The sequence below is a fragment of the Colletotrichum abscissum genome, assembly GCF_030869225.1.
Source record: "Colletotrichum abscissum strain IMI 504890 chromosome Unknown Scaffold_8.1, whole genome shotgun sequence".
Lineage (NCBI taxonomy): Eukaryota > Fungi > Ascomycota > Sordariomycetes > Glomerellales > Glomerellaceae > Colletotrichum > Colletotrichum abscissum.
Window position 1 is genome coordinate 1,494,853 of NW_026850525.1, and position 17,359 is coordinate 1,512,211.

The following is a 17,359-nucleotide window of genomic DNA, read 5'->3' on the forward strand; positions in this document are numbered from 1 at the left end:
GACAATAATGTTCTTCATTGCTTCAGGTTGCCTGACTACGGCATTTAACCTCAAAAAGATACGCTCCTTTATCTTGACCGGCCCAAATCTACCATGCTGGACCATTCCCTCATTTTCACAATACCCAGTAATACATCAGAGGGCTCCGAAGTTGCCATCGCCTTTTTGTGGCCCGCTGTGACATCAAAAGCATCAAGGGCTTATCCTCCCTTTTGGCAACCCAACTCCAAGGGGGCGAATCACCCGACAATAAACCAAACTTCACTCAGGCTATGTGAGCAGTTTACTCGACAGTGACAGACTTGGCCAGGTTACGAGGGAAATCGACGTTGAGTCCCTCCATGACAGCCAGCCAGTAAGCAATCAGCTGCAGAGGAACGACGTTGAGGATACCCTGGAGGGCATCGACCGTCTTGGGGATCTCAATCTTCTCAGCCTCGCTGGTCTTGAACTCCTCGTCACCAGGGTTGCAGATGACAATGGGCTTTCCGCTGCGAGCAATGACTATCCAATTTGTTAGCAAATTACCAAGCTTAACGTTGGCTGATATTCTAGACTTACCTTGCTGGTAGGCGTTGAGCGACTTCTTGAAGAGATCATCACGGGTGAGGATCATGATGATTGGCAAGTTCTCGTCAACGAGAGCAAGAACACCGTGCTTCAGCTCACCGGACATGACAGCCTCGCAGTGAAGGTAGGAAATTTCCTTGATCTTCAGGGCACCCTCAAGGGCGGTAGAGAACTGGGCACCACGACCGAGGAGCAGAAGGGACTTCTGGTTCTGGAAAGTCTTGGAGCAGAGCTCCTTAATGGACTGGTCCTGGGTGAGGATATCCTTGATCTGCTCAGGGATCTTGGCGAGACCCTCCATGATCTCCTCGCGACGCTTCTGCTTGGATGCGCGGTCCTCACTAAGGGAGAGGGCGAACATGACCATGGCAATGAACTGGGAGGTGTAGGCCTTGGTAGAGGCAACACCGATTTCGGGACCGGCGTTGACGTGGACACCGCAGTGGGTGAGCAGGGAGATGGAGGAACCGACGACGTTGACGATACCGACGGTCAGGGCACCGCGCTCCAAGCAGTAGCGGAGAGCCATGAGAGAGTCGGCAGTCTCACCAGACTGGGAGACGAAGACGCAGGTGTCGTCACGGAAGACGGGCGCCTGTCTGTCGAGGAAATCGGAAGCCAGCTCAACGGCGATGGGGATCTCGGCCAGCTCTTCGAACACGCCGCGAACGGCCATGCATGAGTGATAACTGGTACCGCATGCAATGAAGATAATTCTGCGGCAGCGGCGGATGGTAGAAATGTAGGAGCGGAGACCACCAAGGGTGACAGTCTTGTTGGCGGCATCGAGACGACCTCTCATGGTGTTGACGACGGACTCGGGCTGCTCGAAAATTTCCTTTTGCATGAAGTGATCGAACTTGCCCTTCATAATCTCCTGAAGCTCAAGCTCCAGGGTCTGGATGGTGCGCACATTGGAGCTGCCGTCCGCCTTCTTAAGACGGTGAATGTTCAGCGAGCCCTCGTGAATGTGAGCGATGTCATCGTCCTCAAGGTACATGACCTTCTTGGTGTGCTCGACAATGGCAGACGGGTCAGACGAGAGGAAGAACTCGGTGGGCATGGGCATGCCGTCGTCGGTCATGAAAGCGCGCGACTGCGAGCGGTGCAGAAGCGACTTGTCGGGGGCACCCAGCAGAGTGTTGGGGTTCAAGAAGTTGTCCTGCTGCTTCTTGAGGGCAACGTTCTGAGAGGCAGCCTCGGCAGAGAGGGCACCCTCCTCGGAGTACTCGACATCGACGAAGTCGACCTTCATGCGCTTCTGTGTCTTGACACCAATGACAAGAGGAGAACCCTTGCGGGCAGCGATGACCTCATGGGGGTAGTGAACGGACTTGATCAAAAGTCCGTAGGCGCCCTCGAGCTCGTTGATGACAGCCTTGGCGAGGTCGGTGAAGCCAATATCGGGGTGCTGGTCGTACAGGTACTTGGCGAGCTTAGCAATGCATTCGGTGTCGGTTTCGGTCTCGAACTTGAAGCCCTTGGCGCTCAAGAGGGTCTTGAGCTCCTTGTAGTTGGTGATGATACCATTGTGGACGACGGTGAACTCCCAGGTAGGGTCAGATCTAGGAGATGGGAAGTCATGTCAGCTACTTGAGATTTTGATGACAGGGAAGCATTCAAAGGGGAAAGTTTGCTGTTGTTTTTGCGGGTGTGCAAACGTACCTGTGGGGGTGGCAGTTCAGACGAGACGGGGGGCCGTGGGTAGCCCAGCGAGTGTGGGCGATACCGGCATGTGAGTCGAAATACTTGGTCTCGTCGACCTTGGACTCGGCGATGAGCTCCTTGAGCTTGGCGACCTTGCCAACCTCCTTGAAGGCGAAGACCTCATTCTTCTTGTCACCGTCGACAGCAAGACCGGCCGAGTCGTATCCACGGTACTCGAGACGGGAGAGACCTGTTGGAAGCAGAGGCCCGTTAGCAAAACAGCTCTCGAGATAAGGTGGAGCTATGTGGCTCCAATTGGAGGTATTCAGGAGGAGGCGGTGTACTCACCGTTCACCAAAGTGTCGAGGATGAACTTGCGGTCCTTCTCCACCAGGTAGTTGACGTAGCCGAAAATGCCACTATTGGGAGAGAGGTGCACGTCAGCTTACTGCCTGCTTACTGTGCTACCAATTGCCTTTGTGGCTGTCGGCGCTCCGACCCCTTTTTTCAGCTGGCAGAAGCTGGATGGAGGGAAGGGGAGGATGCCGGCAAGCTTTCAGGAGAGCGGGGAGCGGAATTGGGGGGACATACCACATGTTGATTCAACGCAATCGAAGACCCTGACAAGAAACGTAAAAGACCAATTAACAAAAAGAGGCGGAGACTCGGGTGGTAGAGGCGGCGGCGAAGGGTATCAAGAAGAGCGAGAGAGATGAATAGTTGGATCAAGAGAGAATGAGTAGGGTAGAGCAAGATGCAGGAGGCGGGAGCTGAGCAGCTTTATGTGCAGCTGGTTCAACTGGCTGGAGAGCAATGGGAGGGGAGAGTGTATTGTGTACGTGGAGAGAATACGCAGTAGCGCCCAGAGGCGTGGAGGGGGGCGGTGGGCGGGGTGTGGCAGGGGCGTGCTCGTATTGAGGATGACCGAGAGGGCGCGGCGCGGCACGGGTTGAGGGTGAGGGTGAGGACCAAAGATGACGGAAGGATGGGGGTGAGTGGGCAGGGCCAGGTACACTATGTGGTGGTATTCGTTCTTGTTATGGACGATGATGTCTTGCTATTGCCCAGAGAAAGCCAGGGAAGGAAACAAGGCTGTAAGAAACAAGCGCGCAATGATTTGCTGAAGTGTTGCTTTGAGTGTACTGACTGTTTACTTGCTGTTTGGTAGGCAATGCCTTCATCACAGGATAGCAAGCAGGCAAGTTTGGATAGTGTGTACGGATACCTATAATTCACCTGATACATCAGCAGAAGACTTCAGTCTCTGAGAGCAGTGAATGAGGCCAGATGCTTTGAGAGACGGTCATGTTTGTTTATTGAGCTAGTTGTCTTGCCCGTTTTCTTTTTTAGCTGTAGAAGTTGGCAGGAAGCAGCGTCTCGTTGTCGTTTTCGCTTGCTGGATATCATGTCTAAGTCATTGATTCGAGTGCCTCCAGGAAAGTCCAGTAGACTCTTTGCTGGGTCGGTTTACAAATGATGATGGGTAAGGCAGTTCTCGAGTCACCGAGTCGGAGGTGTCTAACACTTTTGCAGCTGGGATGGCATATGCCAGGACTCGGAGCAGACAGGCGCTAGGGCAACGGAATGGAGAATGGATCTAGATTTCGACGGAGCAGAAATACCTACCTACTCTGTGTACTCTGTAGACTGCAGAGAGACAGACATAGACCTATCCGTACCGGTATCCGTAATCCGCACTTCTTTGCAGTTCGATGTCTGGGGCGACCCGGTCAGAGTTGGGAAAGACAGACGTGCTCAGCCAGTGGAAGAGCCGCGAATGCAGCGAGTGAGGGGCAGCAGGTTTCTGGAGACTGGAAGGGCCCCCACCTCACCGGCAACAGCAAAGGAGCTGCAGCTTCTGGCACCACTTGCCTGCAGCAACACACATCGCGATATTCCTTGGAACCTTGACTTAACCACACATCTTGAAGAACATTTCTAGCCCCATCCCGGCGAAATCCGTTGTTTCTTGTGTGCCTGAGCAGACTGCAGACAAGGAAGAATACCTACAGCCCAACGTCTGACATGTTGTCTGTGCTGCATCATTGACTGGTCCGTCGTTTTCTGTGCCATCCCACAACCTCTTGCTCCCATTTCATCCAGAGACAGACACTATTTCAGACTATCCGTACGGTACCTGGACGCGGCCGCAGGCGCAGTGCAGGAATGCCACCCACCGCTCCCATCCCTCACCTCCTCCAGGCTCTCCCAGTGGGTTCCTCTTGGGTTCCTCCTCCCGTCCTCCTCAAGCCCCCCCCCTCCTTTCGTGGACTGTGGCGCCATTCCCTGGCTGAGCCATTCGGCTGCTACACTAGCTCCAAAGATCGCCCTCGGTACGTACCGCGATAACATCGTGGGCTTTAGAAAAGACTTGCTTCTTCATTTCAACTGCTGTTACGGATAAAGTACGACCAATACTGTTGGCCAAATGGTTCACAGTAATATCTCCATAGCACTTACTTGCAAGTACGGAGTCCTGGATAATACCATGTGTGCTATGCGCATTCACCTTTCTCGCTTGAGGAATTCTACAGATAATCAGCCAACCAACACTTGATTGAGCACGATTTGGCATCCATCTGACTCCGATGCTGCTCTCGCCGCTTCCATTCCAATCCAGCCGCTAGAAAGGCACGATTTCCGCAAGCTGCATTTGTAACGCTAAAGCCTTCCGAAATGGTCAGCTTGTGATGAAGCCCGCACCAAGCAGGCACCAAGCAGGCACCGAGTTAGGAAAGCTGCTGCCATCAACTTCTGCTGTAAAGCCTCACCCGCCTTGCCATCCATCGAGTTTCAACACACCTCTTTCTCTGCCACAGCCCGTACCTTTCTTTACCAGCGCGTCTTTCCTATGGACTATGGACTACTATGTACGAAGTAGCTACGGGAACTTAACTTGACCCGAGCTCCCCCACTCTCCCACAATACATGCACACGCATGGCATGGCAGGTACGGTGTACGGAGTACTTCGTACCTATCCGAGCACGCGCCTCCTGAAGTGCTCATCCCATGTGCCCCCGAACCCGCCAACACCAAGATCTGATTCAGTAACCGCCTTATCCCAACAACATCTCGTCATTAATTGGGAATCACAATTCTACCAAGCAAATCAACAACTGCACGTAATGTGTACTAATAGTCAGGTACACAAGAGATCAAACATGACAACTCGCTACCTTAGTTGTCTAATGTCTGCGATACGCTCCGTCCACCCGATTTGTCGGTTTGATTATTTCTTGGTGTTGCGTCAAAGACGTCCCCTATTATCGGGCATCGGTGCGACGGCTACCTACGTTCGTCATGCCCTGTCCCACCCTCCAACGTTTTTTTGAGGATTCCATCACCGACATCATCGCCTTTTTTACCCCTTCTTTTCGTATTACCTGGCTCCGACGTGCCCCAGTCCCCAATCATCTGGGTGCGGACACCCCTTGGTTGTCAAGCGCTAGAAAGAATCCAGCGGGGATCGTCGCCAATGTGACACCAAGCGACAAGAATTCCCAAGCTCGGGTCCCCTGGTGTCCAACTCTTGCTGCTTGGCTCCGTTGCTGGTTGCACCCATGAAGCATGGAGGGGCTGCACAGGGGAGGAAGGGAGTGGGGCCTCCAGGTACGAAAAGAAGCGGACGAGAAGGGGAAAAAAACAGAAGAGAAGACAACGCACTAAGAAGAGGTACAGCCTCAATTGCCATCGTGAGAACGGGCCACAAAAGGGGCGGCTTGTCGTCCACTCCGTATACCAGTCGCCAAAAATAACATCTCGCACCGAGGAGAGAACCCTGCTAGACCGGCCTCTCCTGCAAATCACCATCTGGCAACTTTTCCATGCCACCTCCCATCTCGCCGCCCCAGCTTGACCCAGATCTTCTCGAATCGGTCGCGAGTCCACCCAGCCGAGGCAAACCCTGAAGTTTTGAGCCAAGCCCGGACACGTCGAGCGCGCCTGTTTAGTATCATACAGCCGCTCGTTGCGCGCTATCCAGATCTTTCTGATATCGATTTCGTGCTACACATAATCCACGTTCCACGGTCCCTGGAATCAGCAAATAGGCCGAATGGAAGACCGGTACGGCCCACACAGAAACCATGCATCGCACAACTGTATGAGGTACCTCGCCATGGCTTCAGTGTTGCTCAATCCGAAGAAAAGCGAACGCCGTACCCACCAACCCAGATTCAAACAAAGTCCAACACCTCATGCGTGGATGCGTTCATATCAGACGGCCGCCGGGGTACTCGAGACGTCGCCTGCAGAGCATGCCCCGGTTGCAGTCGCTCATCTCCAGTCTTACGGCAATCTTCCCCTCGAAAACATGTGGCTAAGCTTTGTCTCTATTCGTTGCCGTGCGAGATCACCCAGCACATAGAGGTGGTCTCAGCTAGAGCCCCGCCATCCGCTTGCAGCAGCTTCAACAGCCTCCTTTGCACGGCATGGCGGATTCGTCGAATCACAAGTTCAGGACCAGACCTTCGATCCTCCCGGGCTTACAATGTGCGACCTCATTCCCCACCCGTTTTCTTCTCGTCAGACAGGATTGTAAGCATGTGCTTCCGTCGTCTGCCTGCGGTGTAAGCTGTTAGCGAAGGAACAGAAAGACTCGACTAAGAAGCACAACCCGCTGTAGCTTCGCTTACACCAAGCCATGTCGATGAGCAGTACCTAAATGCACCCCCTGAGCTATCTGTGGCTTGGACCACAAAGGGTACACCCCCCGTTCCTTTCTCCCCAGCCCTACGCTTACTCGGGGGCCTGCTGTAGATATGAAGGCCCGTGTCGAACTCGACATTGGTGACTGGCCTAACACGGCATCCTCGCCGTGCGCCGAGGTGGATGAGTAAACGGAGGCCTTCTGCCAGCGAGTAGCGCTCTCGAGTACAGACACACTATTGTTTGTTGAGCAGTTCAATAAGATGGCACTCTGGCACGTGGCGCCGCCGCGCCGGACCACACCCCGTACCCAGCCCCCCAGCTCAGTCGAGGCTGTGCAATTATCAATAGCTTCAAAAATGGAGCCTCACAGCTACGGGCTACCCTAGACTCGGGCCCCCCAAAAATACCTACCTACCTACCAGGGAACATTCGAAGGGCGCAGAGATAAGAAAACTCACCATGGCCATGCATTCTTCATGATATTTCTTGATACAAACGCCAAAGCGCTTCGTATAGGTCCTGTTGCGCGGTCATGGAATGCAAGCTGATCATACGGGCTAATATACATCCGTACAATGTCGCCGTCAACGATGGACATTACTGCTTGTGCATGCGCTTGTTTCATCTTTGGGATCCCGTAGCTGCTTCTATTCCACACCGTACGTCTCTATGATCCCATGGCAAACAACCCCAAACCTGGACTCGGGTATTGTACACTGTTTAACACATTAAAAGACCCTCTAAACGGCCGAGAACCGACGATGCTCGATCCAGCCGCCCCTTTCGATGTCTTTCCTTTGCTCCTCCGCGCCTCATCCCGTGAATCATCATGTCGCCTCCTCTCTGACCTTACAACTTCTGGTACTCTAGCTTGCCCTCCAGCTTCTTCGACTCGGCGACCTTGCGTACTGCCTTGTTGAAGTCGTCCTGGTTGATTGCGTCGCGGTAATCCTTGATGGCAAACAGACCACTGGGCATTACTAGTTAGCTTCGGGTATTACGGGTGCTGTCAAAATGTGCAGTCACTTACGCTTCTGTCACGACGTTTCTCAAATCCGCACCATTAAGACCATCGCTCATCTTCACCACGCTCTCGAAGTCAATCTCACCCTCCGTCACCACGCCCTGGGCATGGATCTTGAGAATCTCCAAACGGCCGACCTCGTTCGGCAGGGCAATCTCAATCTTGCGGTCGAGACGTCCCGCACGAAGCAGCGCGGGATCGAGGGTATCAGGTCTGTTCGTGGCCATGATGATTTTGGTCTTTCCGAGGTAGTCGAAACCGTCCAGCTGGTTGAGCAACTCCATCAACGTTCTCTGGATCTCACGATCCGCACTGGTTCCCTCAGAGAATCTGCGTCCACCAATGGCGTCGATCTCGTCCATGAAGATAATGCAGGGCTCGTGCTCCTTGGCGTAGCCGAACATCTCGCGAATCAGGCGGGCAGACTCTCCGATGTACTTGTCGACAATTGCTGAAGAAACAACTGTTTGACCTCATTAGCACACTTCCTTTTACCGTCTTCCACCACTCCCCACGGAGTAGACCTACCCTTGAGAAAGTTGGTCTCGAGACTGCTTGCCACGGCACGTGCAAGCAACGTCTTTCCCGTACCAGGAGGTCCGTAAAGCAAAACACCCTTGGGCGGCTTGATGCCCACACGCAGGAAGAGCTCGGGGTTCTTGAGCGGCAGCTCAATGACCTCGCGGAGCTCGCGAATCTGGTCGTTCAGTCCACCGATACCAGCGAAGCTGACTTGACCGGGGTCTTCCAGTGACATGTTGTAGACGAGGGGGTCGACTTCTCGGGGAAGCATACGCATGATCGTGAGTGTCGTCATATCGAGTGCCACGCGCGTGCCTTGCTTGAGCTTGACCTTGTCAACCTTTGATCTGCATCCGACGACATATCTGGGACCGGAGGAAGCCTTGACGATGACTATTCGTGAATGGGAACGTTGATTAGCAAAAGTTGAGTCCCAATCATTCGCGTCTCTATCTTGGCGGTAATCGTGGTAGGTAGTGGTGGTGGGGCGGGGACGGTGTCCATCGGAGGCGGAAAGCGGGATGGGGATGCCTTCACTTACATCTTTCGTCATCGAGCTGCTTAAGGACCTCGCCGATAATCTGACCGACACTCTGCAACGCCTTAATGTTGTCTTCGGTTCTGTCAAACTCCCGCTGCAAATCCTTGATCTCGAGCCGCAGGGACTTGAGCTTAGCTTCCCACTCCCGGGATTCGAGCAGCTTGGCCCGGTACGAGTCGAGAGCCTTCTGGCGTTCCTCGTCGGAAGACATCTCTGATTGTGGGAAGTTGAAGAGGAAAGGGCTACTGCCTTGATCTCGTCGAGGAAATGGAATGACTGCGGTTCGGAAGAGGGTGCTGTGGCGGTGGGTGATCGCGTTCGGGTTTCGAGTTTCGAAGGTTGGGTCGGTTGGTGGATGGGAGTGGGTGAGGTAGCTCGTGTGGTAATCAGATCGTTGTTTTCGGAGGTTGTGGTGTCGACGTACGTCCCACTGCAGCCTTCTACCTCAAAGGCAAGCACGGCTCAGCTCCGACTAGCGCCCTATCCCTGTGGCCAGGGTTGGAAAAAATACTACTAGTATTTAGTATTAGTCTAGTCTAGTACTAGTAAGTCTAGTATTAGTCCACCCTTTAAAATACTAGACTAGTATTAGTATAGCTAGTACTAGACTAGACTAGTATTAGTATACTAATAGTATACTAATTAGTATAAAACATACTATTTATAGTAATTTTATTACTATTTTTAGAAATTTAAATATTAATCTTTATTAATTCTAAATTTTTTTAAAAAAATATAATAAAAAATATTTCTATAGTAAATATAAGTAAAACTATTTAATTAGAAAATATCTATAGTTTGATTTTGAAATTCCTAAAAACTTAATAAAAACTAATATTTTAAGAGTATTCTATTTAAATAATAATATTTTAGCTTTTAAAACTATATAAAAGAAGCTTTTAATAGTTTTATTTTAATATATATTAATATTTATAATTAATTATTAATTATAAATTTATAAATAATTTTTTTAATCTATACTAATTAGTATACTAATACTAGTCTAGTATAGTATTAGTCCAGGCCGTACTAGACTAGTCTAGTATTAGTCCAGGGCGTACTAGACTAGCCTAGTATTAGTCCTGGCCATACTAGACTAGACTAGACTAATTTCCAACCCTGCCTGTGGCCACCGAAGCTCTGCCACTTTGCTCTGATTGGTTGTAGTCTCGGCTCCGGGAAATACCAGCTCCCGGTCAATTCTCAGCTCCTGCCATCGTCAAGGAACATGACGGCTTCAGCTTGAAGTGCTGTGCATTGATGGGAAGTATTAGGAAAGCCCACTTCATCAGTAGCCTATCACTGTGGCTTCGATGGTCTGATGAATCGGCCCTCTTTTGAACGCGGCCTCAAATCTCTATCAATGCTGGACTATGAGAGATGGAATGAGTTCAGGTGGGCAACATTAATACGGGAGCTTCAATTTGAATAGCTTTCCCGAGTGAAAAGCACATTAATGACTACTCAATCCTCCCTCTCGTCAGGAGAACCGCAAAATATGTTATACATCCAGCAAATCGGGTACCGAAATCTCAAGCATTCAGAAATCGAGGCAGGTTCAAAAGCGCAGTGGTCGTAGATCAATATCAATTGGGAGGGACAAGCCTCCAGTAAAGCTATGTACTAAGAATGGTAGGAAACAACTGTCCAACGCCCGAATTTCCTATCTCGCGTCCATTGATGGACCATCAATTTTCCACACTTCAATCTCCTGAAATCTCCGTAATCTAGATGGTATTGCGAGATAACATGCAAACCGTCGAGTGCGTGTGTAGTGCATAGATCCGAAGCCTCCTAGGGGGTAAACGCAACAAATGAAAACCAAATTCCACCACAGAACTCCAGAAAAGACGGGTATTTGGGTGCGTAAATCATAACGACAGCAGCCTAGGACAAGCAAATGCTTAGCCCAAAAGTTCAGAAGTGATCTCCTCGCGGACCTTTCGGCTCCAATCCATGATGGCCTTCTCAAAGTTAACCCAGACTTCGGGAGAATTATTGTAAACAATACCCAAGGCGTCCACCTTGAGTAGCACTTCCCAGCGCAGCTCTGCTGCTTTGGCCCAGTATCTGATATTGTCTGCTGACCGATACGGCTTGTCTGTGTCGGTATGGAATGTAGTAATCAAGCCGAATCGCCGTTTTGACCTCTTCACCGCCGCATTGTGCAGTTCAATTAGGTGAATGCCATTCTGCAAACTGATGAGATAAGGCGTCGGACACTCGCTTGCGTGAGCTGCAGGCGTGTAGTCTGGTAGCGGGTCGGCCTGAGGGACGAGAGAAGCCATGAAAGCTAATTCTCTTTCCACTTCTTTGCCAGCCCAGTCACCCTGCAGCCATGTCCAAGAGCTTCGCTCCGCCTTTTCTGCCTCAATCATCTCCTCTTCAATCTTCAACATGCTGAAAAGTCCGGAAATCCACGATTCGAGGATGCGCAGCTCCTCGTCTTTCATTCCGCCTGACCATTGTCGAGTTGCCATCTGCTTCAAGGTCTCCATGACAGAGAGCAGTTCTGTGCGGATTTCCTTTTCAGATTTGATGGCGTCCAGTCGCTCGGGGACTTCATGCGCTGTGTAATAGTTCCTGGCAGCTCGAATGGCCAGTGTCATGACATCAAGAATGTGCATGCCCTGAACCTCGTGCCAGCCTGTTGACGTTTTCTTGGGAGGCTCGCTTTGTCCTCTTGTAGGAATCTCCGGCAGTTCCGGTACAGGGCTGCTATCTCTATGCTTTTTTGCGTGTCTCAAGGCCTGAGCCGCCTTCTCGAGAGATCCTGTCAAGTCCGCCTTGAGCTCTTCGATCGTAGGAGGCTTCGGCACCGGCTTGTTTCTGTGAATGTAAGTGCTCGCGGTCGGAGGCAGAACATCCGGGTCCTCTTCGAAATCGTCAGAGTAGTAGTGGTCATCGGTAGGCGATTCCACCATGGGTCCTGCGCCAAAAGGTTGAGAGCCTAGTTCTGGGCTGTTCCCCCCCGAATCAACAATTCCTGGCGAGTTCGAGCTGGAGCTGCTGACAGAGGAGAGATCCAGTCCTCCTTTGGCTTTGTTCTTTCTTGCTAGCTGAGCACCCTTGCCGTCGAGAAGACCGGTCCGCGCAAAATAATACTGTAGGTGGGCGATGCTTCCCAGGCTGAGTACGCTTTCTCTGTGACGAGCACTCGCAGCGAAGTCGGTGCCCTGCGGCCGAACAAAGCCTCGGCGGCGACTAGAAGAGCGGCCAACTTCCACGCTGCTGCAAGTGGACTGTCGAGACGATGCGAAGCTGATATCGGAGCGGCGGCTGTAGTTTCCAGAGGACTGTCTGGAGTAGGTGCTGCCTCGGAAGCTTCCCAGAGATTCGCGAGAGTTGCCCTCGGTGGCGGATCCGTGGGAGACGGAAGAAGCAGTCGAGACGCAGCGAGAAAGCTCGGGGCAAGCGCCAATAGCTGGGGTTGGAGATGCATCTGATGATGGGGAGTCGCATCGGAACGACGGCGTCTCTTCGTTTGCCGTGGCCATTATTTCGGTTATGCTGAGAAAGTCGAATGCTCTGAAGCTCGAGAGCCTGGTTGGATTATGTGTAAGCTCTTGGGCGGGTACGTGATATTGTGGAGGGTGCGGTAGCGGTCGAGCAGATGATGTCGACGTCTCGTCTCAGCTAGGTATCGGCGGTGGTCTCAAAGCTATGCGATAGACAACGTGAGGGGGTACGATGACCAATGTGGCAACGATTCAAGGTATGTACAGGTCGGAGAGGTCTATTTGCAAATGAAACGGTCGTGTAAAGGAAACTGGGTGCACAGCAGCGTCCAGAGGGTCGGCAAGCAAGACGGTTGACGCTCGCGAAGAAACGTGTGCTGGTGGTTCGAGGGACGTACGGCGAATTATTTGGTCAGGTGAAAGCCAAAAAAGAATGAAGCGAGCGAGTGGTGATTAGACGGACGGTCCCCAGAATGAACGAAGCGGACGGAGAAAGTTTCTTGGACTAATAACCCCGGACGGTAAACACTGGCTAGGCAGGGTAGGTTGGCAACGGTAGGGCAAAAGAAAGCTAAGTCTCGTCTCTTCAAGGCTCGTCGTGGGCTAGGAACGGTCGAGGGTAAGGTGTGCCTGCGTGACTGCGTGCTGTGACAAGACGCGACTCTCCGGTGTCAGGGGTCTGTGTTGAGCTTGGCCACAACGTAAGGCACTGGCAAGGTACCTAGGTGAAAGAAAGAGTCCGGTGCGGTGTGTGACGGGAGTGTGTGGTCGCCTGGCGGTCTCTGGCACCAAGATCCTCGTCCCGGTTGCGTCAGTGGAGATGTGTGGAAAGGCCGAGGGCGAATCTCTGACGAGGGAAAGTCTCCAGCGGGCAAATTGGGGGTCCAATCGAGTGGCTCGCGACTTGCCAGGAAGGGACGGTTTAGATTGAACGTCGCGTCTTCTCCGAAGGTGGGGTGCGTCGAGGGTGCCTGCTGCGTGCAAAGGAAAGGAGAGGGGAAGGTGGGACGTAGGATGCGGGACGCGGGACCTTGGAGCTTGCTGCTTCAAGTGTGAGCCTGGAGGCTGGAGCTGGAGGGATACGATGGAACGTGTGAAACGGAAGCCGTTATCTTCGATTGTGTGTGATTGCCTTTTTTTCTTTTCGGAATTCGGAGAGATATTACAAAACGGCTGGTTGGCTCTTCTCGAGTTCAGAAAGAAACGCAGCACCTCGGACAGGTACGACCGTATGGCCTACTATAAAGAATAACGGAACAAGTTGGTTTCCACAACTGGACCTGAAGGTGGGTAGCTAGCGTAGGTACCCGAAAGAACGATTGGTATTATCAGCAGCTTCTCCAACTTCATGTGTTCCTCACTAAGGTACATACACTAGGGCAGAGGGGATCGCCGACTACTTATTCCGCCACAAACTCGTCAGGATGCGCTAAGTGCGAAGCAAATGACCGCTGAATCTCAGCCAGACATTCTCAAAGGGAACTCATAAACATCGACTCAGCAACGCGCAAATGGCCAAGCTGCGTAAAGATGCCCAGAACGAGCTCAACCTTTATCCTAACTATATGATAAAGCTACCCTAGGCATGAGAAACATCAGCCCTCCTGCATCCCAAGCTGTCGTTGAGCTCATTATCCCATCCCTCTACCTTGTTGCAAGTCGAATTCCCGTGGTGATGACATTTTCAGGGGCACAAATCATAAAAAATGTCCAGCTGGCAGCAGCTCGTCCGGCCAACAAAGCACAAGTGGATAATCTCATTCCGCCAAAAGCCTCCGTGTTTCCCGATATCGAGATGAACCAGACCAACAAACCCCCCTCTTTCTTCGTCAATCCCAAACACGGGCTCCCTCCCGCATCGATATTAACTTCCTCGCTGGTTGGTCGGCAAATATACTGAGGATTTCCCACCCAGAATGCACGAAAATGATGGGTGCACTCCAAGGAGCGCAGAAAGACAAGTTGCGAGAGAAACAGGACTAAGCATGGCTGTTAATTATCGCGCAACCTCAGCCACATGGCGCCAAGGGCCATACCTTTCTGCTTCTTGCCCTATCCGTGTCGCGGCCCGGCCATTCCCGCCAGACTCTAGACCATTGCCCCATGCTTGACCCTGTCCCGCAGAAGCTCTATTCGTCTGCTGGCCGACCTTTTGTCAGTGTCTCAACATCTTGATTCTCCGAGCAAGTGGATCGATAGGTTCCGAAGAGACATTCTGCAAGTTCGCTGCGGCCTCGGAATATAAAAGATATACTACGGTATCAGGCCAAAGTTTAACCCCCTTGTCAGGTATCTTCGCCCATGCTTCTCGAGATTACATCAGCAGCATTACTTTCGAGATTCTTGTGCACGTCGAACAAAATTTTGGCCATTGAGAGTCACTGCTCTACCCTAGTCAGACCCACACTACCTGGTAGGGAGTTTAAACATACCCCTAAGGACCAAGTATGCTGCATTGAAAAGTCTTAGGTGAAGTAGTGCCTGCCTGTGTCTTGCCCTCACCCTTGTTCTTCTGCTTCTGTGCTCTCAAGCATGGTATGTTAGGTATGCTGAGTGCAAAACTCTCCATTTCCGCATCTCTGTCATTTTCCATTCTGGCCCCCTGGTGATTCCGGTAATGCAAGTAATATGCAAGCCATCGCGTCAGACAACTCTATGTCAGCTTGAGGGGCTAACCTCTCCACTCACGACTCCCCTCCCAATATAATCAATGGCGTTGTGCTCAACCTCATCCGTGATCTGTACCAATGCGTGTATAAATGAGGAGCACAAAATCTGTGCAGGCAGAATTGGGTATGACGTGCATCCAAGTTTCTCAGGAAATTGGACGAGAGACATTCATCCAACCTATTGCCGTTAATAGAACTGCCAGTACCTTGCATAAGCCCGACGTCTTAATATGCAGCATGCTATGCAGCACTAGCCGTTGGTGTCGCGGCTCAATCCGACAACACTTGTCCCGAAATGTGTGAGTCTTTGTTAGATTCTGTTAGATTCTGTTACCTGACCTAGTATCAGCGTATCAACGGCCATGCCTGTTGGACTGGCACATGTGAGAAACATCAGGCGCCGAACGGCTCGTGCTGCTGGTTCTTGAAACGCAACGTGTGCATATGAAATACCGATCAGTCAACCGTGGTTGATGCAACAGCCCTTGCCCAAGCCGAGAAGCAAGAAGGACATGTCCGGGTCTCTGGAACTGTGCGCGAAGCGTCGAGGCCCTACGGCCCACGGCTACCGATCCGCTGGCCCACGACACAGGGTCCCCCCGGCTCATCCAATCTTCCACGGGCTTCCGAAGAGCCAGGACTCCCGGCCAGCTAGCGGGTGACCAGTCCAGAACGGGGAACGAGGTCTGCCACTGCGGTCAGGGTCGGCGGAGAGGAGAGGACACCAGCTGCCACAAGTGGTGATACCACTGCAACGTCGTAACTTGCGGAAATATGGTCAAGGCTCTCTAATAAGAGCTGTCTCGAGCAACGTGGTGGTCCACTCGGGGATTGCAAGGGCACTAATGTTAGACCCTAAGAGCAATGAACTCTTGGTTCGTGAGCGACATGGGGCATGGTCGCGGGTCGATACGTTGACGGTTGAGCAATCGCTACTCTGTTGACAATTTGTTCGAAATTGTGCGTTTGGCGGCGGCAATCTAGAGACGAGTACCTTGAAATCCATCTTTTGAGACGTTCATTCGTTGTCTGAGCATAAAACGACATCATAAACAGCTATGTCCGAGGTTAGCTTGTGGTAGTAAAGGCTAATGCCACCACCTTGCTGCCGTACAAAGGGAAAACATGTCTCGACGAATGCTTCAATAGATGCGGGCGTCTTTTGTGTCAAAGACGATGATTGTTGAACATGGCGAAACTTTTCGGAGGAAATCAACAAGGACATGTGCAAGGAGTCGAAGGATGTTTCATCGTCCGGGGGCCAAGGAGCGAGCGTCGAGAACGACTGGGCAGATAAGTAAGCTTGGGCCGATGTAACTGTGGTCGAGGAACAGACGGTGTTAGTCGTCAAGTGTTGACGATGGCGACGCACAAAGATATATGTATTCAACGGCTGCATGTTATGTCTGTGAGACAGCTTGCTGTGATGTGTCGTACTGGTAGAAGGAGGCCGCAGATGGGCGTTGTAGCTCATGCTTGAGTCAAGTCTCGTCTTGTCACAATCGGTCTGTGGCTCCATGCTCTATTGAGTTCTCCGTGTAACATTGACGATGGGTCACGGAGTCGAGGTAAGGTTAGAGAGATGAGGGAAAGGCTCGGCTCCAGAATAAGGTAGAGGCTAGCTTGATGTAGCTTGCGCAGCTTCGTGCAAATCAATAAAGTATCACAATTTACGGGACGCCGTTGATGAAGGGATAAGAAAACGAGCCCGCCGCGTCTTGTGCAAATCGCCCAGGTCCTCATCGCCTTCCTTCCCGAATTCCTAAATCGTTCCCCTCCAACCCCCCCCGATTCGAATTCATTCTCGGAAGGCACTCGTTTCCCTTCCCTTCCTTCCTTTTTCCCTTTTTCCCTTCTTTCCTTCTTTCTGGCCAGTGCTTTCTTTCCATACCTTATTCCACCTCATCTTGACTAATACGAACACTCCGCCAGAGGTAATACTCCGGAGAACGTTTTTGACTTTCGTCGTCGCTCCCTCACACACTGTTTCTAGCATTCCTGCTGCCCAATCTCTTCTCGTCTTCTTCTTCTTCTGCTTCTTCCATTCCTTTTGTCTCTTCTGCCTCATTCACCCAGTCGACCCGGACGCCTTACTACAAGACACGACGCCTTTGAATTCATCGCTTCGTCCCTCCTCGATCGCTCTTGGAGATTCCTCGCCTACATTAGTCCTCCTCCTACTTGCGCCGGAGCAAGGACCAACCTAGCATAATCGCATGCGACCGATCCGAGCAAAGAACGAACGCCAATTAAGCCAGAGACTGAATTGACATCCTG

At 51.8% G+C, this 17,359-nt stretch overlaps 7 protein-coding genes across 7 annotated transcripts; 3 read left to right on the forward strand and 4 right to left on the reverse strand.

Annotated features, from left to right (window-relative positions):
* Window positions 1-283: 283 nt before the first annotated feature.
* On the reverse strand, window positions 284-2,813 carry CABS01_04491 (glucosamine-fructose-6-phosphate aminotransferase; the record flags this gene model as incomplete). The annotated part of the gene is made up of 5 exons (XM_060537862.1): window positions 284-504; window positions 562-2,135; window positions 2,236-2,467; window positions 2,566-2,636; window positions 2,809-2,813. 5 exons carry the CDS (start codon window positions 2,811-2,813, stop codon window positions 284-286), a joined length of 2,103 nt encoding a protein of 700 aa, XP_060390707.1.
* Window positions 2,814-3,690: 877 nt separating this feature from the next.
* CABS01_04492 (uncharacterized protein) lies at window positions 3,691-4,128 on the forward strand (the record flags this gene model as incomplete). Its single annotated transcript, XM_060537863.1, has 2 exons — window positions 3,691-3,750; window positions 3,844-4,128. The coding sequence occupies 2 exons, from the start codon at window positions 3,691-3,693 to the stop codon at window positions 4,126-4,128; spliced, it is 345 nt and encodes a 114-aa protein (XP_060390708.1).
* Window positions 4,129-5,145: 1,017 nt separating this feature from the next.
* On the forward strand, window positions 5,146-5,550 carry CABS01_04493 (uncharacterized protein; the record flags this gene model as incomplete). The annotated part of the gene is made up of 1 exon (XM_060537864.1): window positions 5,146-5,550. The coding sequence occupies one exon, from the start codon at window positions 5,146-5,148 to the stop codon at window positions 5,548-5,550; it is 405 nt and encodes a 134-aa protein (XP_060390709.1).
* Window positions 5,551-5,656: 106 nt separating this feature from the next.
* Window positions 5,657-6,028, reverse strand: CABS01_04494 (uncharacterized protein; the record flags this gene model as incomplete). Its single annotated transcript, XM_060537865.1, has 1 exon — window positions 5,657-6,028. The coding sequence occupies one exon, from the start codon at window positions 6,026-6,028 to the stop codon at window positions 5,657-5,659; it is 372 nt and encodes a 123-aa protein (XP_060390710.1).
* Window positions 6,029-6,272: 244 nt separating this feature from the next.
* On the forward strand, window positions 6,273-6,584 carry CABS01_04495 (uncharacterized protein; the record flags this gene model as incomplete). Its single annotated transcript, XM_060537866.1, has 1 exon — window positions 6,273-6,584. One exon carries the CDS (start codon window positions 6,273-6,275, stop codon window positions 6,582-6,584), a length of 312 nt encoding a protein of 103 aa, XP_060390711.1.
* Window positions 6,585-7,717: 1,133 nt separating this feature from the next.
* On the reverse strand, window positions 7,718-9,166 carry CABS01_04496 (26S protease subunit rpt4; the record flags this gene model as incomplete). The annotated part of the gene is made up of 4 exons (XM_060537867.1): window positions 7,718-7,838; window positions 7,899-8,355; window positions 8,421-8,807; window positions 8,956-9,166. 4 exons carry the CDS (start codon window positions 9,164-9,166, stop codon window positions 7,718-7,720), a joined length of 1,176 nt encoding a protein of 391 aa, XP_060390712.1.
* A 1,693-nt stretch (window positions 9,167-10,859) lies between these two features.
* Window positions 10,860-12,452, reverse strand: CABS01_04497 (uncharacterized protein; the record flags this gene model as incomplete). Its single annotated transcript, XM_060537868.1, has 1 exon — window positions 10,860-12,452. One exon carries the CDS (start codon window positions 12,450-12,452, stop codon window positions 10,860-10,862), a length of 1,593 nt encoding a protein of 530 aa, XP_060390713.1.
* Window positions 12,453-17,359: the final 4,907 nt, after the last annotated feature.